Raw genomic sequence first — 25,430 nt, 5'->3', positions numbered from 1 at the left:
CCTTTGCTGTGCAAAAGCTTCTAAGTTTGATTAGGTCCCATTTGTTAATTTTTGGCTTTATTTCTTTTGCCTTGGGAGACTGATCTAAGAAAATATCGCTACAGTCTATGTCTGAGAATGTCTTGCCTACGTTTTCTTCCAGGAGTTTTATGGTGTCATGTCTTATTTAAGTCTTTAAGCCATTTTGAATTTATTTTTGTGTATGGTGTGAAGAGATGAGTCTTTTTTTTTTTTTTTTTTTTTTTTTGCGGTATGCGGGCCTCTCACTGTTGCGGCCTTTCCCGCCGCGGAGCACAGGCTCCGGACACGCAGGCCCAGCGGCCATGGCTCACGGGCTTAGTTGCTCCGCGGCACGTGGGATCCTCCCGGACCAGGGCACGAACCCGTGTCTCCCGCATCGGCAGGTGGACTCTCAACCACTGGGCCACCAGGGAAGCCCAGAGCTGAGTCTTAATAAAGAAGCAGAAGCATGCCCTGGAGTCAAGACTGGGAAGGATATTCTAGGCCAAAGAAATGGCTGTGCAAAGGCAGGAGGCATGGGGAATGGGATGTTTGTAACTATAACCATACAACTTATATTACACAAAGAATTTTTGAGACAAAACGGCTCTTGTACGCTGAGAAGTATGCCCTGCATCCAGCAAAACTAAAGTTTCGGCCAGGAAAACATTCGCAACTGGAAAACAGCCAGGTGAGGAATGCCACAACCTAAACTGTTCAAATTTAGGAAATGACCCGGCCCGACCCGGCCCGTGCCCTCGCTGCTTCCTGTGAGGTCTTTCTTCCCCAACAACCTGGGGCGGTGCCAAGTCCACCTCACACCCGTTTCTACCTCCCTATCTCACCATAGGCCCTAGGCTGGGAACAAAGGCGGACCAACCAATTGCTACTCGGTGGGATTTGGGTTAAAGGGCAAGGTCTAACCGCAGGTCAGGCGCCCCAAACAGGGCGTGGCCGTTGCCCTTGGCATGACGCAACCTTCCGGTAGTAGGAAGCACCCTTGTTACCAGGCTCGCTGCAGGTGAGGCTGGGGTCTGCTCCCCGCTCACTGGTCCGCAGAGAAGAACTTCTGAGGAACCCCTGTTGCCTAGGCGAGGACGAGAGCCCATTGGTCGGGACACCCCACAATGCCCCCCCCCAGGCCCCCCACCCCCGTGCATGCAGGTTTCTTCCCATTGGTTCGCTGCCTGCCTCGGGAGCCCCCTGTGGCCTCCAACCAGGCAGCCTACTTGGCGCCCCGCAGCGAGTGCCCCCAAGCTGACCCTGTTTCCCATTGGCTGCTCTGGGGGCCGCCGCCATCTAATGAGGATGGGGGCGCAGAGCTCCCGAGCACGCCCTCCCTGCGGCGGGATCTAGCCCTGTAGCCGCGGGACCGGGCAGGGGCCGAAGCTGTGCAAAGGCCGAGATACCGGCTTCTCTTCGGAGGACACCCGTTCTTCCTCCGGGCCGGGTCTGGGTCGCAGCTCGGGCTTCCCGCGGAGCTGTGCATCTCTAATCTGGAACCCAACCCTCGAGGCTCCAGTAAGTACGAAACACCTACGCAGCGTGAGAACCGGCTCAGGGCGGACGGAGAGAGTGTCCCTGCTCCTGTGTATCCTGTGTGCATCTCCATTTACTAATCTCCTTAATCGTTTATCCACCCATCGTTTATCGGTTCGTTTATTTGGCATTCTGGGTGCACTCGCTGCGCCGCTTGTCCACATCCTTCTCTCCGACGGTGTTGGGAAATCCTGTGCCCTGAAGAATTCGGACTGAGATCCGAACGGAAGAGTGGTGTAGACGAGGGTGCAACCCCGGAGGGACCATGTTCTACTATCCCAGCGTGCTTCAGCGCCACACGGGCTGCTTTGCCACCATCTGGTAAGGGAGGGCTGAGCCAGGGTGGGCGCACCAAGAGGGGCGCCCAGGGATCCCAGCCTGAGGGCTTCTCCTCCATCCTCACTCCTCGTGCTTCTTCCAGGCTGGCAGCAACGCGCGGCACCCGGTTGGTGAAGCGCGAATACCTGAAGGTCAACGTGGTGAAGACCTGGTAAGGCCCAGAAAAGGCAAGAGGGGCCTGGGGCCATTGTGGGTTAGGGGATGGATTACGCAGGGCTGTGGGGCTGGTCGTTGGCGCAGCGGTGATCAGGGTGCATCGTTCCCCCAGCGAGGAAATCCTCAATTACGTGCTGGTACGAGTGCAGCCCCCGCTGCCAGGTCTGCCGCGGCCCCGCTTCTCCCTTTACCTCTCAGCCCAGCTCCAGATCGGCGTCATTCGGGTCTACGCTCAACAATGCCAGTACCTTGTAGGTAAGGCTAGAAGGCTCTGAGGTGGGGCAGAGCTGAGTGGTCCTCCCACAGGCTGGCGCCCTATCTTGGCTGGCGCCCTATCTTGTCCTCCCTGCCCACAGAGGACATCCAGCACATCCTGGAGCGCCTGCACCGGGCCCAGCTGCAGATGCGCATTGATATGGTGGAGATTGACCTGTGAGTGTGTCCCTGGGACTGGGACTACCCAGTCTTTGGAAGGGAACCTCCCTGCTTGGCCTCGGTCTTTGACAGCCCCCATTCTCCCTCAGACCCAGCCTGCTGCTGCCTAATCACCTGGCCAGGATGGAGACTCTGGAAGATGCTCCAGACCCCTTTTTTGGGATGATGTCCGTGGAACCCAGACTGCCCAGTCCCTTCAATATCCCTCAGGTAGGTCTCATTCCCCCTGGACACCTCAGACTGATGAGTTGCCAGTCTGACACTGGGGTGGGGGTGGGATGGGAGCCTGCTACAGTCCTGCCCCACAGAACTCTTTGCAGTGCAATTGCCATGGTGGACCTATCCAGACAAGCCTGCTGCAGTTACCTATTCAGGACCAACCTAGAGGCAGCTCTTGTCTCCATACCATTCCAAGAGCCAAGTCCCCAGTCCACGCCCTCAGTGTCCCTCGGCACTGGGTTTCCCATGTCCTTGTCCATCCATTTCTAACACCCCCTACAGCTTAGACAGTGTTACTTCCTTCCTTCAAAGACACCTCCAGTGGCTCCCCACTGCCCACAGAATACTAGCATTTAAGGCTCTCCATACCCTGGTCCAGAGGTAGCCATCCCTAGACATCTCAGCACATCCCCTGGGCATCTTTGGCTCCCAAACACCAGCCTGGCCCCTATGCGCCGAAGATGCCACATTTACTTCTTTGCTTTTGCTGCTTCCCTAGGCCACAATGGTCACCCCTTGTTCTCTTACAGACCTTGCTCAATTTCTGCTCTTTTCCATCAAGTCTTTATACCACTCCCGGCCAGAACCAAATGTTGTTCTAGAACTCAGCACATCACTAAGGCCTTGGTTATCCTTTGTATTGACTCTTTTTTTAAAAAAATTTGTTTTTCAAAACAAAACTTTTATTGAAGTGTAGTTGATTTACAGTGTTGTGCTAGTTTCAGGTGTACAGTCCTTTGGCTGGCTCTTGCTGGGGTCGTATACAAACTTGTCTCCCCACTAGACCATACAGTCCTTAAGATCAAGAATCTTTTCTGTTCCCTCTGTCCCCAACACTTGACATAAGGATGCAGTACTTCTTTCACAGACAAATGAACACAGTCTAGATGATTGGGTGGGGGCGGGAATGGGAGGAAAGGAAACCGGCTGGTGAGTGGGTTCACTGCATGCTGCTGTCAGTGCCACAGAATTAGGCATAAAGGGCTACCACTGTCCAGTGTCTGAATAAGGCTGTGAAAGTGGGGAAGCAGGGCGCTGAAGCTGAACCCTATCTTTTGTCCCCGATCCCTCCCCAAAGATTCGACACCTCCTAGAGGCTGTGACCCCAGAGAGAGTTCTTGAAGAGATCCCTCCTGAAGTTCCTATAGAGCCAGGTGAGCAGAGAGCCTTCTTTTTGGTGAGAGGCAGAGGAACGTCCAAGAGCTGAAGAAATCACTGTCTTTGAGCTTCTTTAAGGAGCGACGCCCTGTGAGGGGCACTGTATGTGTATAATGTCATCACTGCTCACAAGTGCCCTATGAGATCAGAATTATTATCCCCAGTTTACAGATGAGGAAAGTTAAGCGATGTGTCCTGGGTCAGCTTGCCAGTGACTAGCCGGGGCCTGACTAGAACCCAGGTGGACTTGAATCTGGAGTCTATGCTTTTGCCTTACCACGTGGGTGGGGGGACTTGGAAAGAAATGGGCTGGTGTGACTTCCCTCCCCTCCAGAAAGGATTCTGGTCACTGCACCGTCTCCCGAGGCCATCACGCTCCTGGAGGCGGAGCCCATACGTATGCTAAAGATTGAGGTGAGCTGAGCCCTGCTTCTGCTGGCCCAGCCCCCCTGCATCTTCTGCCCCCAGAGTCCTGCCTTCTCCACCTCCGTTTCCCCACCACTGCCCCCAGCACTGGCGCACCCACGGGCTTCCTCGGTCTGGCCCAGCCCTGTGGCATGTCTCTCAGACAGAAATGGAATTGAGTCCCCTCGCCTTGGTTCTCCCTCTCCTGACAGGGTGAACGGGAGCTCCCAGAGGTCAGCCGCCGAGACTTGGAACTGCTGATCGCAGAGGAGGAGGAAGCCATCTTGTTAGAGGAACGTCGGCTAGGCAGGTCCATCCGGCCGCGTAGGGCCCGCCCGGTGCTGGATGGTCAGGCCCCTGGCACGGGCAGTCTGGGCTGGGCAGTGTTCCCATCTCTTCTGTGTTCTGAGTCCTGACCTTCTCTTCGCAGAGTACAAAGAGGAGCTCCGGGCCCCGGAGAGGGAGATCACAATCCCCCCGCCCTCACCTCTAGCTCTTGCAGAGTAAGGGCAGGAACCCCTGGGCCAGGTAGGGGTCATTGCTGGGAGGGTATCTTCACTCTCTTGCCCATTTCCCCTCAGGGTGGAGGAGGCTGCAGAACCACTTCCGGTTCAGGTCCTGGCCCCCGAGGAGCTGAAGCCACCAGGCTGGGAGCCCGAGGCCCTACTTCCTGGTAAGTACCTGCCATGCCAGGGTCCTTCCTGGGGGTCCCTGCACAGCTGCTGCAGACAGTGGCCCTGTATTCTAACTTGCTGAAGGGAGGACTCTAGCATCTCGCCTGGGTGGCTCTGAGGGCAAAGGGTGTGGGGCAGAGCTGTGACCTCGAGTGTTTTTGCAGAGGTAACCCCCCCGCTGGAGCTGCGTCTGCCAGTCCCACTCAGCCCAGAGGTGAGTAATGCTCCTCCAAGCTGCCTCCTTTTTGCCCTCCTCTGCCAGAACTGCTCACCCATTTTCAGTTTCCCCAAGCCGAAGGCCACTGCTAGCTTCCACAGGCCTTTGAGCAAATCAGTAAAAGGTGCCCCTGTCCACACCCCATTTTATCCGGATGGGCACCTCATACAGGGTGGGAGCTGCACCCTCTCCCAGAGGCCCCACCCAAGCCCTCTCCCAGGGCACCGCTAGGGACGGCAGGCTGGGGCCTGTCTGCAGTCCACGAGGACCACAGGGAAAGGAGTAACGGGTAGCCTTGCTCCCCGCTCCCCTCCCCACTCAGCGGAGGAGACCCCCAGTCTCCCCACCTCCCAGGAGCCCACCTGCTCGCCGCCGCCGCCGCCAGTTATTATTCTGGGACCGGGAGACCCAGATCCCCCGGGAGGAATTCCGGGAACAAATGCAAACCAGAGCCCACTGCCGGGAGTGTGTGAGTACAGCCCAGGCTCTGGAGGGATGGAGGGAGGCAGGTGCACGTTGGGCCTCCTAAACTCCCGGGGAGGCCATGAGAACAGTCCCCAAAGTGCACATGTTGGGGGTTTGCCCACATACCACTTCACCACCCCTCCTAGCACATGCAAGGCTATCAGCTGAAAGTCCTTTTAGCAATGAGCAGGGCAGGCAGGAGCATGAGCCTGAAAGAGCTAGAAGGCCAGAGGCCCTGGAACAAGGAACTGCAGGTGGATAAGGGGCAGTGGCTCCTTCCTAACCCGGCTTCCGGCCTTTCCCACCACACAGCCAATGGTGCAGCCTCCCGAGAGGATGATCATGAGCCCCGGAGAGCTGTTCCGAACCCCGACTCACTGTGAGGAATGGTGGGACTGGTGTGTGGGATCCTCTGAACCCCTATCCCTCACTCTTGGTGTTCCTCACGCCTCAGACCCTCTCCCTGCTGCCCCGTCCTCAGCTGGCCAGCTACCCCAAGAACTGCTGGCTTTCTGGACCCACTGTGCCCAGCCACTCCCGCTAGCACTCAGGAGAAGGCCGCCCCCGGAGCCCGAGTTAGAGGAAGCTGAGAGGGAGGCGGCAGCAGAGGAGGAAAGGAGAAAGGCTGAAACTCCGAGCGATATTGAGGTAACGGCACCCTCACTCCTTCCTGCTTTGCCTGAGCTCCAACAGCCTACTTTTTTCTGCCCGTGTGAGCCGTGGACACCAGGTCACAGCCAGGCTGGTTCAGGGCTAGGCCTGCTTCACCCCTGCTCCCAGTGCTTCTGTGATGCTTGGGGCCTTAGTTCTCATTCTCTCACCTCCAGGTCCTGAGGGAGGCCCTGGAGCCCAGTGGGCCCCTCACGCTGCCTTCAGGTAAGTACCTGGAGAAGGGACGGTGGAGACCACCACCCTGACCACTGTCCCAGGAAACTGGTGCCCCAACTGCTGACAGTTCTTGTCAGCGCTCTTAACGTAAGGAAGCACAGACTGAGTCTCTTCAGTCCCCTCCCCCCACCCCCTGGGTGTTTTTAACTAGTCACTGCAAGCTCTGGCACCCAGGTGGACCAGGTGGCCCCAAGATCCCAACTGCTCAGGTGCAAACAAACCCACTCAGGACCTTCCCCTCGCCCTGACAGAGATCTCCCTAGAAGCGGCTGAGGAGGAGAAGACCCGCATCAGCCTCGTCGAAGAACGGTGGTAAGCGGCAGCCCCAGCTAGGATGGGTGTGCCCCTCGTCACTGTCACAGCTGCCACCTTCCCTGCTCCACCCAACTCCTGTGTTTTCCTAGGGCCTGGGCTGAGGCGGAGCAGCCAGAAGCTCCTGCATTGCCCGTGGTGCCTGAGCTCCCTGAGGTGCCTGTGGAGATGCCTGTGGAGCTGCCCCCAGAGCCTGAGCTGCTCTCACTGGAGGCTGTGCACAGGTACCAGGAAGGGCGTGCCTCCATGGGTGGCCTGGGCTGTAGCCTCAGCTCACAGTTCTTGACCCCCACAGGGCAGTGGCACGGGAGCTGCAGGCCAACAGGGAGCCTGACTTCAGCAGCCTGGTGCCACCTCTCAGTCCCCGCAGGGTGGCCGCCCGGGTCTTCTACCTGCTCCTGGGTGAGCGAGGAATGTGTGTGCCTGTGTGGGGGGCGGGGAGTGGACACACAGGCCAGAGGCTGCTGTAGGGACCCTCTCCTCTGACCAGCCCTCTCCTCCCCTCTTGACCAGTGCTTGCTGCACAGCAGATCCTTTGTGTGAAACAAGAGGAGCCATATGGGCGCCTCCTGATCCAGCCAGGGCCCCGATTCCACTGCGGTTAGAGCCAATTTACAAAGCTGCTAGGGAACCGACTACGTTAAACAATGTCCTGCCTCACTTCTGAACACGGATCTCTATCCTTCTTGCTTCCAGAGCTACTGTTCAAGCAGAAAATAAACTGCCTTTATTACAGGATGGTGTCATGACTCCGTTTGTATTGTCCCACAGTACGACAGACCCAGCCCTAGGGGACACCCCCAGTAAGGCAGCAAATAGGGCTGAGACTCCAAGTGGGTATGAGGCCCAGGCCCAGAATCTTTGGTAAGGCGTGAGCTGGAACTGGGCTGAGAGCTGGTCTCGGGCGTGGGCAGGCTCTGTTCTCTCTGGCCCAGCTGCAGCCCGCAGTCTAGGTGAGGCCCAGGATGGCCTGGAGCTCCTGGGCCTTGTTGCCTGGCAGGGAGCCCAGTGCTGAATGGAAGCTGTTAGTGTGCTGTTTGGCCAAGAAGGTAAGCAGGAGCAGCAGCGACGCCTTGGTGTCTGGGTGGAGAGTGAAGGGGAGGAGTCTGGGGAGGGCTGGCCCCCCATCCCTAGCTGCCCCAGGCCCCCTGAGCCCTGCTGCTCCCCGCCTCCCCCCAGCCCTGCCCAGCCTACAACTGCCACCATCACCTGCTGGGACCTTGTTCTCGGCCAGGATGAGGCTGCAAATGCGCAGGAGCTCTGGAGCCACATCTACAACCTGTGGGAAAAGAAGGGCTGACTCGAGCAGAAGCACCCCTGGAACCCAGCACTGGGGTGGGTGGTAGGAGCCCCGCAGAGGTAGTCTCCTACCTGGGCTGTTTGAGCAATGCTGATTAACACACATGCCAAACAACTGAACCATGAGAAGAACCCTGAAACAGGGTGGTAGTAATTTTTTTGTTTTTGGAGAGCATGAAGACTGTGACCAAAGGTATTTGAAATCATGGCCTTAAAACCAAAAGAAGCCCAGACACTCAGGAGCTCCACCCACACAGTAGTCTGTGAAGATGCAAGACAAAGGTGATGGACACAAAAGCACTGGGACATGAGTCCCAAAGCTAGCCACTTGATGCAGACAAATCTCATTCAGAAAGTAGAGCTGCTCTGACTGGAAAGGATGGTGGGGTGGCCCAAAGGGCTCAGGCTCCATGGAGCACAGTCTGAAAGAAACTGGTCTAGGAAATCACCCTAGGAAAGCTGTGACTTCTGGCTCAAACCAGAGGGTGGAAATGAAACCTCCCTGAGGAAAAATGCTACGTGGTGAGAGGAAGCCCCTCCTCCCCCCTTAAAGGCCTTGGCTGCCAATCCTTGCACACCAACAAGAAAGCCGAGAAGAGCAGCTTAAACTGATGCCAACCCTGCCTGTCAATGAGACTGGAGCATCAAGGCCCCCTCTAAGGGCCCCCGCATCGGGGTTACCTGGTCAGGGCTGCTCTGGTACAGGAAGCTGAAGAGGTGCCCTAAGGTGACCCACTCCTCCAAATCCTCCTTCAGCGGCAGGGCGTGCAGCAGGGCAGCCAGCACCTGGACACACAGAAGACTCTGGCCTCCAGCCCTGCACCCTCCTCAGCTCCCTGGCCCTGCGTGGCGCCCCCACCCCTCACCTGGGGCTCTGGTTTCCTCGTGGGACTGGCCATCAGCAGGCGGGCAAGTGCCCCACAGATGTTGTCACGGACGCGATCATGGCGCTCCCTTGCCAGAAGGGGCAGCAGGAGCCCCAGCAGCTTGGGGAAGTGTCTGGTCCACAGTCAAGGAACAGGCACACGGGGAGAATGCTCCCATCCCGAACCCCAGGGACACCCTCCCAACCCCATCTGGGCCCCCTCCTACAAGCCAAGGATACTCCCGGGCAGGGCGACCCCCGTGCTCTGCCAGCACGCCCAGCCCAAAGATGGCATTGCTCCGCACCTCAGGGTCCGCCTCCCGGGCGGTGCTCAACAGCACAGGGAGCAGCCGGGACACAAACTGGGCCGAGGCGGCACCCAGGCCCTGAATGGACTCCGCCAGCGTCCCCATCGCAAAGGACTTCTCTGCCACTGTGCATCCCTGTTTCTGGTGGGGGGAGGAGTGCGAGTCAGCCTGGACTGGGACCAAGTGGGGAACTGGGCACGGGGGACACAGGCGGAATGGGGCTCAAAGCCAGAGGACAGAGCACTCACCGTCTTGCAGAGCAACAATGGCAGGAAGCCGGCAAAGAAGGGGGCAAAGGCATCTCCCCCAGCCGCAGCGGCCAGGGCAGGGATGGCCTCACCAGCATGCTCCAGCAACATGGCATCGTATTCAGCCTGCAGGGCCAGGTCAGAGGCTGGACACCAGGGCCAGCTCTGAGACTGGGAGCACCTCCCACCGTATTCCTCCACGGCTGTGGTCTCCCTGAGGGCTGCCCTTGGTTGACAGGACTGGCCCCTTCCAGGCTGGGTTTGTTTGCAGCCCAGCTTTCCCTCCTGGTCCTCCTACTCCCACTATTAATCCAAGCCTGCCCCGAAGCCCCACCTCCAGGAAGCCTTCCTTGAACACCCACTGCCTTAGTGGGAGTGGGGTTGGTTGTTCCGAGTCACTACCAATCTTTTAGCAAGCCCCATACTCCCAGGCCAAGCCAAGCACACTGTCCACCCCGCCCCGTGGAGACCAACTGGGCTGCCTGGTCCCAGTTTGCACCCGTAGCTCTTACCTGGTCCTCATCCTCCTCCTGGTCGGTGTCCTGACAAGCTGTCTGTAGGAAGAGGGTGCTCAGCTCAGTCTGGGCTCTCCAGCCCCTACTCCTTTCCATGGGTGGAAGGAGGGGGAAGCTGGACTGGTAGCCTCCGGCTAGCCCCACCCAAGGCTGGGCCACCTCCTCACCCTGCAGCCCACCGGCCCCTCACCTTCCTCTGCAGCACAGCCTTGAGTGCGTGGCAGAGTTCAGCAAGCCGCCCAGGGGGCTGCAATGCCAAGCTCCCACAGCCACGCAACACCGCCGTCAGGGCCACCAGCACGGCCATCACCACCTGGCGCTCCCGCTCCCCGTTCACTGCCTGCATGTAGGATGGCACCACCCGGGCCAGGGCGGCCTGCAGAGCTGGGGACACGATTGGCTGAAGCCTTGGTCAGCCCCTGCCCCCTCCCCACCCACCCCCTGCTTCCAGAGGCCCCAGCCAGGCCCCGGCCTCGCCTTCTCACCAGCAGTGTTGGGTTCCGAGGGGCAGCTTTGACAGGCTTTGTGCAGCGCACAGCAAAACTGACCCAGGGCCTCATGGGCTGCCTTCCGCACGTTCAGGTGAGGGCACTGCGGCACGAGGAGGGGCAGGAAGTATGTGCTGCACACAGGGCCGGCACAGCTCCTAGCCCCCAGACACCCCCCGCCCCGCCCCCCCGCCCCACTCACCTCCAGCAGCATGAACACTTCTTCAAAGACGGTCTCCATGTAGGGAAGGAAGGCCACACTGTGGACAGACACACCGCCATGGGGAAGGGGCTCCCAGGAGAGGTTCCCAGTGCCGAGGAGAGGCCGATGCTCACCTAGCGTTCACAGAGATCTCCCCCAGCGCAGCACAGGCATCTTCCTTCTCATCGAAGAAGGCGTTTTCCACGCTGTACCTGGGGTAAGGTGGGGAGGCAGCAGCAATCAGGCACCAGGAGAAGCAGAGCTGGCCCTGGGCCCTTGTCCACGCCAGGATCCCCCAGACCAGAACGGCACCCTCCGCACCCTGAGATCTCTGAGTCATCCTCCTCTTCCTCGTCCTCCTCCATGAGCTCCTCTTCTTCCTCCCCACCGCGCTCAGCGTCAAACAGAAGGAAGGTGCTGCTTCCGTCGTACTGAGGCTGGAATGGGGAGGCGCAGCAGGGACTTTGGCTCAGCTGGGCCCAGGAGAGAGATCCCATCCCAGGCCTGGCCGTCCCCAGCTGGCCCAGCCCACCCTGTCTGCTCACCACAATGCCCTCGGTGGAACGCAGTGACAACAGCATGAGTGTGGTGATTCGTGGCAGGTGGGGAGCGAGGCTCTCACCCATCAGCCCCGATAAGGCTGCAAACAGGCTGTACCTGGCGGAGACAGGCGGAAGCTGTATAGTCCTACCTGCTGTAGCCAGACAGGATGAGGGAGCCTGGGGAACCCATGGTCCAGAACCGGAGGACTGGGGTCTGGGTGGGGGCGGGGTGAGGGCTCACTCACGTGCAGCGCCGCAAGTCAGGGTCGTCTACCTGGTCACACAGGCCCAGCCCCAACTGGCAGCATTCCTCAGCCAGGGGCCTCATGGGCTCCCCTACTGCTCGTGCCAGCGCCTCAAGTGTCTCTGCAGAGGCCAAGTGGTCGGTTAGCACCAGGATGAGGCACTAGGCCAGAGGTGTGCAGGGCCAAGGCCTGAGGGACCAGAGATAGCTGGGGGGGGGGGGGGGGTGCGCGGAGAGGGCAGGGGTGGTTCAGAAATCCCTTCTACTCCTGCGTATGATACAAGCGCAGGAAGACACCTGTGCTGCCCCGGGGCGATCTCGTGAACGACAGGTGAGCATCAGCCCTTGCCCAGCACTGGGAAGCCCGCCTAGGAGTGCCTCGCTCACCCAGGCTCTGGATCCGCACAGGCTGAAGGTCCTCATGGCCTGTCAACAGGAATTCCCGCAGGTGCTCCATGATGATGGGAAAGTAGGGCAGCATGGAGGCCTGGGCAGCCGTGGCTGAGGCACGGAGGGGCAGAATCAGAGCTGGAGAGTGAGCAGGGACCACCTGTCGCAGGCACCCAGAGTGAACCCATGCTCCCGCCTCCTGCCTCCGACTCACCAACAGCCCCCAGGGCGCTCACAGCCAGCTCCTTGGCCCGGGAGCTGCTGGGGTTCCTCAGAGGCTGCAACATACATTCCATGAGCTCCGTGAGGTGGGGCTGCACTTCAGGCCCTGTGGGAAAGAGCACCCCTCTACCAACCAACCCATGTCTCCTACCTGCCTCCAGGGCGACCCTCCTTGTGGCCCTGCCACATCCCTCTCCCCACCACGGGCAGTGGTTTGGGGAGCTGCACCTCCTGCCCCCTTCAGCCAAAGCGACAGCCCCATCCCCACCCTCACACCCCCAAAGGGCAACGCCACCTAGGTTCTCCACGAAGTTCTCCAGGGCATAGTAGGCCTTGGCTAGGTGACGTGTGCACCCAGGAGGCACGGACTTTAGGTAGGCGAGGAGCAGTGGCATCACCTCCCCAGAATAGCTGCGAATGTGGGGCTGGGGGAAGAAAAAAGGTGGCCTGAGTCAGCTCAACTGCAAGGCATGCACCTAAGTACTGATGGCAGCAGGGATGCCTGAGGGATGGGGCTGAGGGGAAGCTGGTCTCTGGGACGGGGGGGGACTCTGAAACAGTGGCTGCCCACATCGGCCTTGCTGACCTGTAGGTTCTCTGAGAACTGGCCCAGGGCAAAGAGCGCAGCATTGCGCACAACCTGCGACGGATCCTCCAGGCTCCTGCACACAATCTGTAGCAGTGGGGACAGCAGTCTGGATGGGGCAGGACAAGAGGATGGAGTCTGAGGGGCAGGACCTGAGATCCCTGGGCTGAGCCACTCTGCTGTTTCCCCTGGGAAAACCAAGGCTTTTTGTCACCAGATGGTGAGCACCACCCGCTGACCCTGACAGCTAGGGTATCTTCCAAACCAGGACACTTGAGTGTGGGAGCAGACACATTGATGACTAGGCTCAAAGGACAAGCAGAGACCAGGACTGCCGTGGTCAGTGTGGTCCTCCTCCCCATGGCCCACCCTCACTCCGAGATAGGGGAACACATACCTCTGCCTGATGTGGTCGCCGGCTCCATCAGAGAGCACCGCCAGCACGAGGAGCCCAGCCTTGCGCTGGTATGGGCTCTGGCTCCGCAAAGCCTCTTCCAGCATGGGCATCTAGGGGAGCAGATGGCGCTCTCCTGAAACCCCAGCACGAGCCTGCCCATTCCTGCGGCAGTAGGCCTTCCACACCTACCGGGGCCCAAACATCCTCAGGCTCGGGAGACTAGGCAAACCTGGGGGTGGGAGCACTGGAAGGACAAAGCCACACTTACCAGCAGGGGACAGAACTTCTCAGGGGGCAAATGGAGTGCCAGCATGTCCACGACCTGGAACAGGACAGGGAGACTTTGCTGGACTCCATCTCTGCCCCCCAGCCTCCCCCAACAACCTAATACCCCTGCCCCAGGCCCCTGTCCCACATCCCACCTGAACGGCAAAGTGCTTGGGCGTCTCCCCCACCAGTCCAACATCCAGCTCTTCCTCCTCTGAATCCTGGTCCTCAGGATCCAGCTGACCCAGGGGGGGCTCGGCAGCCATGATGGGGAAAAGGGTATGCAGTAAGGGTGGTAGGAGGCGATTCTTCAGTAAGGCCTTAAAAGGGAGAATGGAACCGTGTCCCTGAGAATGTTCCCAAGATGGACTCACATTAGAAATTCCAGCCTTCCAGGCCACAGGGGGTCCAGGAGGAGATTCCCAATCTCCCAGCCAAGAGCTAGCCTGAGTCCAGACCCAGCGTGGAACATCTTAGCCACGGTACTTTACATATCCCCAGATAGACAGAAAGCTCCAAGAGTGAAATGGAGAAGATGGAGGTCGGGTGATGTGTATCAGAAAGCACTCACCTTGCTCTTGACTTTGACCAAGAAAGTGAGACAGCAGAGAATACGCACACGTATTGCATCACCCAGAGCCACATTTCTAGCCACCTGCCCAGAGACCAACTCGAATGAGAAACCGGCAAGGAAACTCCCAGCAGAACAAGCAGCAGGGACAGTGCCGACCCCAGGCTCACCTCCAGGCAGAATGTGAGGACCTCTGAGAGGTGGGAGGTGATGATGGGCAACTCTGACTCCAGCAATTCATCCAGGGCCTCCAAGGCCTCACAGGCCTTTGCCTGCCAGACAGAGAAACCACGGGGTTACTATGCTCTTCTTCAGTGGACCAGGCTGAATGCTCCTGCACCCTCCTTCCAACAGAGCTCCTACCCGAATGTCCTCACCTCGTCTACAGGGATCAGAGTCTGCACGGCCACGATGAGCTTGGGCACCAACATTCGCACGAGAGGCTGGAGGACACAAGATGAGCTAAATCACAGAAAGCACGATGCAGCCTGATCTCCAGCCCCAGAAGCTAGCAGCTTCCTCGAAGCCTGCACATAGGAGGAGCCTAGGCACAGCCACCCACAGGATCCCCTCTCAACTGTTAGGCAGGACAAAAAGCAGAGAAAGAATCTTAAATAGCTCTGCATCCTGCAAGGGTGAGGACACGAAAGCCGGAGGGTAAGGAGCCAGGGAAGGTGAAGGCCCACATCTCACCACATCATCAGTGCCAAGGTAAGGGGCCATGGTGGTCAGAGTGCGCAGGGAATAGAAGAGGAGCCCAGGAGAGCCCACATCACCAAGGGTCTCATTCAGAAGCCGAAGAAGCTCCCGGTGGTGGGGGCGGAAGGCCTCAGGCCGGGAGGTCACCACCACACTTAGCAGCAAAAGCCCCATCTGCCCAGGAAGACGGGTCGAGAGTGAAAAGCTTACATGGTCTCTCCAAACTCTGAGTCCCTTCCTCCCACCAACCATGTGATAGTACCTCTCTCTCAGGGACGTGGAGGCTGTGGATACTGTGCTGAAGAAGCTGCATGAGCTGAGGCCAGGCCTCCAGGCCTTCTTTTCGAAAAACGGTAGCTGAGAGCTGGGCCAGGCTAAGACTCACAGAATGCCTGCGAACAGGAGAGATTCCCCACCCCCAATCACCCTCCAGTACCCTTCCCTGTACGCGATGGCCCTGCCTCCACGGGGTGGCCAGGAGAGAAACCTCCAGGTGTGCGCACAGGGCCTCTGCCAAGTTGGGACACAGAAGACAACGTCTCAGAGGAACGCTAGCAGCACAGTAGGTGTGCAGTCTGGTGACGGTGACCTCACTCATGCTGAATTTCAGTTCTGTTCTTCTGACTCGGCCTTGGCAGACCATCACAGCCCACGCTCAAGAACTTTCATCTTTAATACAGCTTGAAAGTCATTCCTCCACCCTTGGTCTAGAACCTAAGTCCCTGCCCCCCAAGAACCAACCAGGAGCTGAAAAAGATGGCAGAAATCCTGAGAAGCTCTCAGCCTAGAGTCAGTTAGGGCCCTGAGAGGAGGCAGGTAGGCACTTACTCTGTCTCTCTCTGTAGGACCGTCAGGATCAGAGACTTGATGCTAGAACACAGGTGGCAAGTATTTGGTACCCAAGAACCGCCTCAGCCCGGCCCCGCCCCACCCATGGCCCCGCCCACCTCTCCCGTTGCTCGGCCGCCAGCCGTCGCCAGCCGGTGCTCAGTCGTCTGCGGGTCAGTACGGCCGCGAACTGGCGGATCTGGGATGAGGAAGAAGGCACGTGAGGGTCCGGGCAGGAAGGTGCTGAGCGGGTCGCCGAGGGCAGGAGCTGGCGTACTATGGGAAACTCAGCAGGAAGCGGCAGGAACCTTACCTGAGGGTCGCCCGCCGAGGCCAGCAGTTCGCAGAGCGCAGGCAGGGAGGCAGGGTCCCTAAGAGCGGTCTGGAGCTGCTCGGTGGCCTGGGGAGAGCCTGGGGTCAGAGTTGGGCCGTTCCCGCAACGCCCCCGCTCGCCCTGGCCCGGTCCCACCGGCCCCATACCCGGCGGATGCGCTCGGTGTCCGGTAGCAGCAGCTCCCGGAGGACCTGTTCCAGGCCGACGGGCTCCATGGCAGCAGGGGAGCTGCTGCTGCTGGGTCGGAGGTGGGGGAGGGACAGCACGTGGAGTCTCCGAAACCCGCTTCCGGCGGAAAGGGCGTTGCTCCGCGCCCCTCCCGTCACCAGGGTGATTCAACTCACTTCGCGCAGAGCTCGGGCTCCACCACTTCCGTTGGGCGGAGCGCCGGCTGAGCCGCGGAAACAGGGCCCTGGTAATGAAGGTTCCGCTAGCCGACAGTTCCTCAGCTCCGTGAAGGATTCGAGTTCCGAGTTCCGTGCATTTCGCGGCCGACCCGCCTTTCTAGGGAACAGTGCCCTTAACGGCAGGGCACGAGTTACTATATCCAGACCAAACCCTCCAACTACAGGATCCTTTTTCTTAATAAATTTTATTTTGGTATTGTAAAAAGAAAAATCAGGACCAAAAAAAGGCAACTTAAAAAGTTCAAATATATACTCCTTATATAATAGAGGTTTATAATTTCCAGGGCCTCTCTGGGGAAGGGAGGCCCAAAGGGCAAAGGGGAAGGCAACAAAACCATCACACAACTCAGTCACTCAATCAGAAGAGATGTTGGTAAGAGATCAATAGGGCATGAAGAAAGGGAAAGAAGAGTGATAGTTTTGCCACCCAGAACTCAGTCCATCTTGAGGTTAACATAGATATAACGGATGAACTTTAGGGAAGAAAAAAAGGAGATGGTGCCCAGCATGAGGAAGAAGACATATCCAGTGAGTAAGGAGTAGCCAAAGAACTCTACTGTCTGTACCACCCCTGACATGTTGGAGCGCCGGGCATAGTAGAAAACTGAGTAGAAGAAGATAAAGAGCCCAGTGGAGCCAACACTCAGCACAGATCGCCACCACCAGCGGTAATCCTCCCCAGACAACTGGAAGTAGGTGAGCGCGATGGAGATGCAAGCCCCCACGCTTAGCAGGATGGCGAAGACGAAGAAGAGGATGCCATACAAAGTGTACTGCTCCCGACCCCAGACTGTGGCAAAGATGTAGTACAGCTCCACAGAGATGGCACTGTGAAGAGAAGAGACGATACACAGCATTAAAGGGCTGTGCACTGCCAGCACAGTGGCCAGGCCAAAATCCAGCCACCACCCCTCCATGTTACTGGGTCACTGTGGAAAGTGGGCCCTCTCTACTCCCAGCCCTGGAGTTCCTGGCTTGATGGGGATTCTTTTACTTATTGTTAGCTGCTCTCATTTCAAGAACATCTTCTTTGGTAGGTTGAGAGCAGGGATCTTGTCTGTTCTGTTTTCCACTGTATTTGTCTGGCACTAAAAGGTACTCGACAAATTGGATGAATAATCAAATGGGTTTTAAGCCCCACGTGGTGTCGCCAAAGTCAGAAACTAGGAAGATAGTGAAAGGAGAAATGTCTCTGGAGAGCTTCACAAGTGAGACACCCTCATATTTGAACTGATTCAAGCTCAGTCCTGGTTGGAGAAAGGAGGAACCATTTAGTGATCTCTTAATGGTACAGCTGAACCAGGGATTATCACTGACAATGGGTTACGGTACAAGGTTGAGTAGGGAAGGGGAAAGTTAAGGTCAGGATCCTGAGAGTGATGGCCACGGAATAAAGGGAGGATACCTGAAAGGCAGGAAGCCTCCAACAGTCATGTGGACGAGAGTAGACTTGTACCAGGGCTGGGGCGGGATTTCCCGAGCTATGTTCTTGGTGCGACAAGGTGCATCAAAGGGGCTAGCGTTGTTCTTCCCGAAGATACCTCCAATGACAGTGAGGGGAAAGCCCACCAGCAGCCAAACTGTCAGAAGCAGCAGGATGGTGGTGGCGGGCAGAGCCTGTGTTGAACCATTGGCCCAATGCACGGAGTTCACCACACTCCACGTCAGGAAGAAAGGCACTGCAGGGATGGGCCCCAGAGGGAGAGTTAGCACTAGGAGCTACATCCCTGGGAGCACCCAATCAGACTGGACCTAAAGGGGTGAGGAGTGAAACATCCTGCTCCCAGGCTGGCCCCACCCTTTCATGTCTTGTTATTTGTTCCTTAGCTTACCAACACTCCCTCCCCTACCCATTATCATTAAGGATCTAGTCAAGCCGTTACATAAGGATCTAAGAGTGACACAAATCCACCTGCCTCCAAGGGCCTGTCCTGCTGTAGCACTGGTGATTCCTAGTATGAGACACTGCTTTGAATTAAGACTCTGTTTTCAGAAAGCCCTGGTTCAAATGTAAATGTGGTAGAACAGAAATCAGACACTTAACAGTTGAAAACACAGGAGGTTCAGAATGCAAACTACTACTGCATTTGAAAGGACAAGCTGGCTTGAAAGGCTAGAGTGGGGAGGCCCACTTTCAAAATTAAAAAAGCTTGGGGATGGACTTCCCTGGTGGTCCAGTGGTTAAGACTCCGCACCTCCAATGCAGGGGGCACAGGTTCGATCAGGGAAGTGGGATCCCACATGCCGTGCAGCACGGCCAAAAAAAAACCTTGGGGGCAAAAAAGGGAGTCTCAAAAGATAAATTCAAGAGTGTTATTTCAGTGTAATGGCTGAGAATACAGGCTCTAGAGTTTGACTGCCTAGGTCTGAAACCTGATTCTCTGCTTTTTAGGAGTATAATCTCAGGCAAGTTACTTAACCAGCCTGAAGTTCAGTTTCCTCATCTGTAAAATGGGGACAATATTACCTACTTCATAAAGGCAGTGTGAGAATTAAATGAGATGAAGGCATGTCAAGTGCTTATCACGTTGCCTAAAACATTTCAAGGGTTTAATATTTAACTATGCAAAAGAATGCATTTTTTGTCTTTTGAATGGTTTCCTTAGTGTTTCTCTTACCTATTTTCATTCCCTTAAAAGCCCTACTCTGACTCTATCTCAGGTTCCATGATGTGTTCTAAGTTCCTAAATTGGCCCACCACAGAAAAGGCAGTCCTCACCAGAGAAGAGACTGGTGGTGAGAATGATGTTCCACACCCAACGCTCGCCTCCAATCTGCCGGTAGAAGTGGCTGGACACATAGCCAGAGATGCAGCAAGTCAGGGCATACAACAAGATGGCTGCTGAGTTAATAGCCCCGTGACGATGCACATTGAACATGCCCAGCAGCGCCATGACAATAATGCCTGCAGCGTGGTAGTGGAAAGCCTGTGTTAGGTCTCACCTATCCCTCTTCCAGCAATTTCATAGAAATCAGCCAGCCCCCCTCCTCCCAGACCCAGGGCTTCCATCAAAACAATAACAGAAGTGTTTATTCTGGGCTTCCCTGGTGGCTCAGTGGTTGAGAGTCCGCCTGCCGATGCAGGGGACGCAGGTTCATGCCCCGGTCCAGGGGGATCTCATATGCCGCAGAGCGGCTGGGCCTGTGAGCCACGGCCGCTGAGCCTGCGCGTCCAGAGCCTGTGCTCCACAACGGGAGAGGCCACAACAGTGAGAGGCCCTTGTACCGCCAAAAAAAAAAACCCAAACAAACAAAAACAAAAAACAATAACAGAACAAACAGTTCTGTTGTCCAGAAAACCCACAACAGAATATACACATCCTTGCTAGAGCCATTCCACCCCTTAGGTCTGCCCCTTACCTTGGACAGAAGAGAAGATCTGTAGATCTTTTTCTGAACAAACTACCTACTTAGTTCTACCCCTTGAGAGAAATCCCTAATTAATTTTTATCACCTTACCAGTGCCAAGGGCCAGGAACTGTGCACCCACACCAAGCACAGCACAAAGCAGACCACGGTATGGAGGGAAGCGGAAGACATCTGTATGGATAATTTTCCAGCCATTGTCACCTTGGTCAAAGTCATCACCTGAACCTCCAGAGGTTGTCTCTTCATCCAAGTTGTACCGAGCCAGGTCATTTCGAAGCACACGCATGAGAATGACAGCCACAAAACCCACCAGTAAAAACACAAGCACCATGGAATTAATGATGGACAACCAATGGATTTCCAGTGTTCGGGGAAAGAAACCACCATCGTCACCACGGCGCCTGTCACTCCGACGCTCGACTGAAGTCTCAGACCAGCGCACACTGTAGGTGTGGGTGAGGCCTAGGAACTCATCAGGTCGTAACCCATCTAAACTGTGGGGCTTGACGTCCCGCACTGAGACATTGGCAAATATAATTCGATCTCCGTGGAATTCTAGGTGGAAGTCCAAATGGGTCCAGAGTCCTATCTTGTGGCTGTGAGGCAGGAAGCCACTCTCCTCCATGTAGCCCACAAAGCCACGGATTGGCAAGTCGTCCACCACAAATTCAAAGTAGTATAGTTCCTCAATGGCCTGGCGCAGCTGTTCCACCTAAAAAGAGCAAGTTAGGAGTCAGACAAGGCCTCCCCAGGCATTGTATTAGAGCAGGGTTTCAACCTCAGCACTAATGACATGTTTTTTTTTTTAAATTAATTAATTAATTAATTTATCTTTGGCTGCATTGGGTCTTCGTTGCTGTGCGCAGGCTTTCTCTAGTTGTGGAGAGCAGGGGCTACTTTTCATTGTGGTGCGTGGGCTTCTCATTGCGGTGGCTTCTCTTGTGCTGCACGGGCTCTAGGCGCATGGGCTTCAGTAGTTGTGGCCCGTGGGCTCAGTAGTTGTGGCACACGGGCTTAGATGCTCTGCGGCTTGTAAGATTTTCCTGGACCAGGGCTCGAACCCGTGTCCCCTGCATTGGCAGGCGGATTCTCAACTACTGTGCCCCACGGCAGCCCCACTAATGACATTTTGAGCTGGAAAATGCTTTGTTGTGGGGGGCTGCCCTATGAATTGTAAGATGCTCCATCCCTGGCTTCTTCTCACTAGATGTCAGTAGCGTCCCCCAGTAGTGACAATCAAAAATATCTTCAGAGGACTTTCCTGGTGGTGCAATGGTTAAGAATCTGCCTCCTAATGCAGGGGACATGGGTTTGAGCCCTGGTCTGGGAGGATCCCACATGCCGCAGAGCAACTAAGCCCGTGCGCCACAACTACTGAAGCCCGCGTGCCTAGAGCCCATGCTCCGCAACAAGAGCAGCCACTGCAACGAGAGGCCCATGCACCACAACAAAGACCCAACGCAGCCGAACATAAATAAATAAATTTTAAAAAAAATCTCCAGACATTGCCAGATGTCTCTTGAGAGACAAAAGCCCCCTGTTGAGAACCACTGGGTAGACCCTAGTATGTTGGGATTCTCTGAAATGAGCAAGTATGACTCGACAGGATGCAGGCCTAGAAGGAGAGGGAGGTGTAGGAAGGTCTGGAGTAGACTAAGGAAAAGTGCCCTAAGATAGGAATTGCTCAAGAAAAAAGCATGGGGCTTCCCTGGTGGTGCAGTGGTTGAGAGTCCGCCTGCCGATGCAGGGGACATGGGTTCGTGCCCCGGTCCGGGAGGATCCCACATGCCGCGGAGCGGCTGGGCCCGTGAGCCATGGCCGCTGAGCCTGCGCATCCGGAGCCTGTGCTCTGCAACGGGAGAGGCCACAACAATGAGAGGCCCGCGTACCGCAGAAAAAAAAAAAAAAAAAAAACAAGGAAAAAAAAGAAAAAAGCATGATAGGGAAAATTAGGTAGCGTGTAGGTGTGATAGTTGGGACCTTATTACCAACAGAGAAGCTTCGAGTCAGGAGCCGTAGGCTCTGATGTCAACTCTGCAATCCACTAACCATGTAGTCTTGAAGACGTTACTTCTGAGCAAGTATGTTTCTTCATCAACCAAATGCAAATAATAAATACTACCTTCCCTGCCTGCCGCGTGAGGTTGTAGTTAGAATCAAATCAGATCATCTCCATAAAGGTGCTTTGAAAACCATAAACCTAAGGCACTGTTATTAGCTCCTGGGAGGGAGGACTAAGTTCTAGTCAACGTGGAGAGGCTGACCTGTGCGGAACTGAGCTGCATGTGGCACAGAATTCTCTTCTCCACGTTCTCCCGAAAGCGGATCTCGTACAAAGACTCAGCCATCCGGTCCCCATCCAGCACTTCACCCAGGCTAAGGCTTTTGTGGCGTATCTTCTCAGGACAGCAGACTGGAAGCTGATAGTAGTGGTAAGTCTCCTGAGGGTTATGGTAAGGTCCCACTTTGTTGACATACAGAATGACGGGGTCACCGGCCTTGTAGTGTGTCACACCTTCCACCACTGGATCTCGACCTGTGCCCAGCAACAGCAGCAGCAGGACTGGCAACCACCGGCAGCTCCAACTTCCAGGGTGGCCTAGGACTGTCATCCTTAAGGCAGCGGAACCTGTTTGGGGGAATCCTGCAGTTATGGGAACCAGGGATCGAATGACTCCCCAGGTCAGGTTCTTTGAACTGAAGCCAGTGACTCCAATTCCTCCCCTTGGCCTTTCCGACCCTCCCTCAGGATGCCATCTCCCCACCGCCACACCACACCATGTCCATCTAGCTCGAACACTGGCCTCCGCCTCTGCTATGTAGTCCTCCCAACCTGGGGTACCCCCTCCGGCAGCCCGCCAACCCGGGACCTCCCCGCGCGCCCCAGCCCGTTTCCATGGCAACGCCACGCGGCCCCGCACGTCCGGCACCTTCCCTTCGCAGCCCCGGGGTGCTCTCCGCGCGGGAAGGGCTGGCCGAGGCGGCTCAGCGGCCTCTGCTGCACTGCAGCCGCCCTTGCGCTCCTGCCGGGGTCTCCCCCAGACCGGCGCGCTAGCGGGGGGCCTGGAGAGGACTTGACAACCGACCTCCACGGGGCTGGCCGCCGCGGTGCCTGATCGCAGCGGCTGAGGCCGCACCGCAAAACATCGCGCCCGGCTCACTTCAGTGCTCCCTGGGGAACCTTTCTATGTCTGGAGGCCCGGCCCAGCTCTGGAGACCCCGCGAGTCTCGGGCTAGCCCGTCGCCCGGCAAGGAGTGGGGTGGGGGGCCCTCCCGGCGACCTGAGGGCAGCTCAGGACACGTCAGTCTTCCCACTTCCGCCTTCACCCGAGGGGACCTCAGCCCGGCGGAAAGCTCCTTTCCTGGAGCTTGGAGGGGACCGCTCCCCCCAAGGCCGAGGCCGCTCCGAAGCTCCCAGGTTTCTCCAGGGAAGGTTGCGGTTGAGACCTGGCTACAAGGACACAAACGCCCTTTTTGGATAAGCGTTGCCGCGGGTCCGGCCGCCTATCCCCGGGAAGGTTTGGGCTGGGCGTCCAAGAGCAGTGCCCGCCGCTCGCGCCCAGTGACTGACCGGGACCCGGAGCCTGGGCGGCGGCTGCGCCCACACCTAGGGGACGCCCGAAGCATTTGCTGGCTGAACCAATGGGACTCGCCACCGACTGCTGAGGCCGAGCCCCGAGAGGCGGTTCAAGGTCCTCAACTCGGGCGGGGGTGAGGCTTTTGGGGCGTCACTGTGGCAGGACAGCAGAGGACACAGCCCATACAAGGGTCCTAGAATCGGATCTCACCTCACTGCTGCTCTGCCATCCGTCCTGAATGGCCTCTCGCCAAAAACCAAATGCCGTGAATAAAAATATCTTCCCGAGGCTGTACTGGAGGCCTTCCTGACCGTATAGCAACCGTCCCGTGTCCGACGATAGGCAAGCCTGGGCCAGGTTTGGTGCAGAGGCACGCAAAGAGATCGGGTATTTGCTCTTTTACCCCGTGAACTGGGCAGCCTGACGCTTATTGTTAATTGCAGGTAAAGAACCTTGACATGCTTGCTTCGGTCTCTGTGTTTTTATTCTTTATTTATCTCTGTATATATGTTTGAGTATCTCTTAATTTTGTATTGCAGATTATTCTGGAAAAGTTTATCCTGTCAAGGGATCTGCCATTAGGGAAATTCCTCTGGAGATCAGACCCAGGGGCCGTGACTTCGTTTTGGCCACCTGGGAGCAACTTAAGGTTTCCTTTCCTCGAGTAAGGAAAGTGGAAAATCTCAAGCGGTTTCTGGCTTGAAAAGCCCTTCATTTACTCATTACTGCCCTCTCTGACCCAGCCTTCCTCCCCGCAGGAGGAGGTGAGGTTCCAGGAAGTAGGGGGTTGAGTTTTTTAGACAATCAAGGGGGTTGAGTTTTTTAGACAATCAATGAATTCTGTAATTAGAAAAGTAACTTAGAGTGGCTTTGGAATAATCTTTTAAATGACAACCTCCTGGTCTCTAAAGCTGGGTTTCCTTCACAATTAACAGCCGCCCCCATAAGATCAGTGCCACCAAGCCTCCTCTGCTTTTCTCTCGAATTATCTTCCAAATTGCCCTCCATGCTGCCTTGGTTCAGGCCCCATCTCCTCACCTAAATTATCATGACAGCCACCTTGCTAGTCTCTTGGTCATCGCTACCCTTGGATCCATTTTCCATACTGCTGCTGCAAGGATTTTTTCTTTTTTTAGTCTTAAAGATGTCCTATTTCCTGAAACAGTGGTTATTTTTATTAAAAAAATTTTAATACAATTTTTAAAGGTAACTTTCCATTTACAGTTATTACAAAATATTGGCTACATTCCCTGTGTTGTGCAATACATCCTTGAGCCCATCTTACTCCCAATAGTTTGTACCTCCCACTCCTCCACCCCTATATTGCTCCCTCCCCCTTCTCACTGGTAACCACTAGTTTGTTCTGTATATCTGTGAGTCTGTTTCTTTTCATTAAATTCACTAGTTTGCAACAGTGGTTCTCAAATCTTGGTGTGCATCAGATTCAGCTGGAAACTTATTAAAAACATAGATACTGGGACTTCCCTGGTGCCATATCGGTTAAGAATCTGCCCGCCAATGCAGGGACATGAGTTCGAGCCCTGATCCAGGAAGATCTCACGTGCCACGGAGCAACTAAGCCCGTGCGCCACAACTACTGAGCCTGCGTTCTAGAGCCCACGTGCCTAGAGCCTGTGCTCTGCAACAAGAGAAGCCACCGCAGTGAGAAGCCCACACACCGCAAGAAAGAGTAGCCCCCGCTCGCCGCAACTACAGAAAGCCAGCACACAGCAACAAAGACCCAAGGCAGCCAAAATAAATAAATAAATAAATAAATTTATAAAAAATAACATAGATACCTGGGTCCCACCAAATCAGGATCTTGGGGATGGAGGTGACTGGGCATCAGTGTTTTTTAACAAGCTCTGACTTCAATGCACAGCAAAATTGAACCATGAGTACATAGGATAGAGTCAAAAAAAGCTTGGCATATTAGGCCTCTCAGACCTGCATTTAAATTACTTCTCCAGGTACATTCCCCTCTGGAACCCTATCCTGTATTTAAATTGAAATCTTGAGTGTCATATTTTCTCAAGCTTGCAAGGTTAATATATAGTTCCTTCTGCCTAGACTGTTCAATCTACCATTCCCTACTTAACCTGCCTGGAGACTTCTCTTAAACTGTGCAAATGCCACCTTCTCTATAAAGCCTTCCCTTAACATTTCCTTACAGGCTTTGTTTATAGAACTTTATCTCACTGTACTGTTATTTTAACAACTTATGTGTCTGTCTCCCTTGCTAATTGCTAACTCCTCACAGGAGG

At 56.0% G+C, this 25,430-nt stretch overlaps 3 protein-coding genes and 1 long non-coding RNA gene across 16 annotated transcripts; 2 read left to right on the top strand and 2 right to left on the bottom strand.

Annotated features, from left to right (window-relative positions):
- Positions 1–664: 664 nt before the first annotated feature.
- On the top strand, positions 665–7,542 carry REC8 (REC8 meiotic recombination protein). Of its 9 annotated transcripts, none has more exons than XM_059058457.2 (19): positions 665–1,860; positions 1,961–2,029; positions 2,147–2,289; positions 2,391–2,466; positions 2,559–2,679; positions 3,767–3,842; positions 4,181–4,260; positions 4,464–4,557; positions 4,682–4,754; positions 4,833–4,924; positions 5,090–5,139; positions 5,465–5,611; positions 5,920–5,986; positions 6,089–6,255; positions 6,435–6,483; positions 6,747–6,807; positions 6,900–7,031; positions 7,103–7,209; positions 7,321–7,542. In XM_059058457.2, the coding sequence occupies exons 1-19, from the start codon at positions 1,805–1,807 to the stop codon at positions 7,410–7,412; spliced, it is 1,752 nt and encodes a 583-aa protein (XP_058914440.1). In that variant the 5' UTR covers positions 665–1,804; the 3' UTR covers positions 7,413–7,542. The 9 variants fall into 9 exon arrangements, with proteins under 9 accessions (XP_058914440.1, XP_066884813.1, XP_066884811.1 ...); XM_059058459.2 differs by having other exon boundaries at positions 1,719–1,860; positions 4,464–4,599; positions 7,321–7,489; XM_067028712.1 differs by having other exon boundaries at positions 719–1,860; positions 6,900–7,209.
- On the bottom strand, positions 7,512–16,189 carry IPO4 (importin 4). Of its 3 annotated transcripts, none has more exons than XR_010839611.1 (30): positions 15,959–16,118; positions 15,792–15,878; positions 15,598–15,677; positions 15,479–15,520; positions 14,913–15,042; positions 14,645–14,824; positions 14,329–14,394; positions 14,122–14,223; positions 13,952–14,035; positions 13,536–13,700; positions 13,382–13,435; positions 13,114–13,223; positions 12,717–12,825; positions 12,426–12,555; positions 12,123–12,236; positions 11,906–12,019; positions 11,520–11,640; positions 11,278–11,389; positions 11,054–11,169; positions 10,867–10,944; positions 10,733–10,790; positions 10,528–10,633; positions 10,233–10,426; positions 10,040–10,081; positions 9,528–9,673; positions 9,212–9,420; positions 8,973–9,105; positions 8,788–8,892; positions 8,017–8,086; positions 7,512–7,887 (listed from the first exon to the last, which is right to left on the bottom strand). XR_010839611.1 is itself a non-coding variant. In XM_059058434.2 (30 exons), the coding sequence occupies exons 1-30, from the start codon at positions 16,025–16,027 to the stop codon at positions 7,757–7,759; spliced, it is 3,237 nt and encodes a 1,078-aa protein (XP_058914417.1). In that variant the 5' UTR covers positions 16,028–16,189; the 3' UTR covers positions 7,512–7,756. The 3 variants fall into 3 exon arrangements, 2 of the variants coding, with proteins under 2 accessions (XP_058914417.1, XP_066884793.1); XM_059058434.2 differs by having other exon boundaries at positions 9,528–9,653; positions 15,959–16,189; XM_067028692.1 differs by lacking the exon at positions 14,645–14,824 and having other exon boundaries at positions 9,528–9,653; positions 15,959–16,117.
- A 196-nt stretch (positions 16,190–16,385) lies between these two features.
- On the bottom strand, positions 16,386–23,186 carry TM9SF1 (transmembrane 9 superfamily member 1). Of its 3 annotated transcripts, none has more exons than XM_059058452.2 (6): positions 22,675–23,186; positions 21,853–22,217; positions 19,679–20,300; positions 18,939–19,124; positions 17,625–17,898; positions 16,386–17,047 (listed from the first exon to the last, which is right to left on the bottom strand). In XM_059058452.2, the coding sequence occupies exons 1-6, from the start codon at positions 22,733–22,735 to the stop codon at positions 16,654–16,656; spliced, it is 1,902 nt and encodes a 633-aa protein (XP_058914435.1). In that variant the 5' UTR covers positions 22,736–23,186; the 3' UTR covers positions 16,386–16,653. The 3 variants fall into 3 exon arrangements, with proteins under 3 accessions (XP_058914435.1, XP_066884816.1, XP_058914436.1); XM_067028715.1 differs by having other exon boundaries at positions 22,870–23,178; XM_059058453.2 differs by lacking the exon at positions 22,675–23,186 and adding an exon at positions 22,519–22,671.
- On the top strand, positions 22,902–24,578 carry LOC136793805 (uncharacterized). The gene is made up of 2 exons (XR_010839614.1): positions 22,902–23,609; positions 23,706–24,578. It is a non-coding gene; the product is annotated as an uncharacterized lncRNA (long non-coding RNA).
- Positions 24,579–25,430: the final 852 nt, after the last annotated feature.

The sequence above is a fragment of the Kogia breviceps genome, chromosome 3 (genome assembly GCF_026419965.1).
Source record: "Kogia breviceps isolate mKogBre1 chromosome 3, mKogBre1 haplotype 1, whole genome shotgun sequence".
Classification (NCBI taxonomy): domain Eukaryota; kingdom Metazoa; phylum Chordata; class Mammalia; order Artiodactyla; family Physeteridae; genus Kogia; species Kogia breviceps.
The sequence above is the reverse complement of the archived record's forward strand: the minus strand, read 5'-3'. Positions and strand labels throughout refer to the sequence as shown.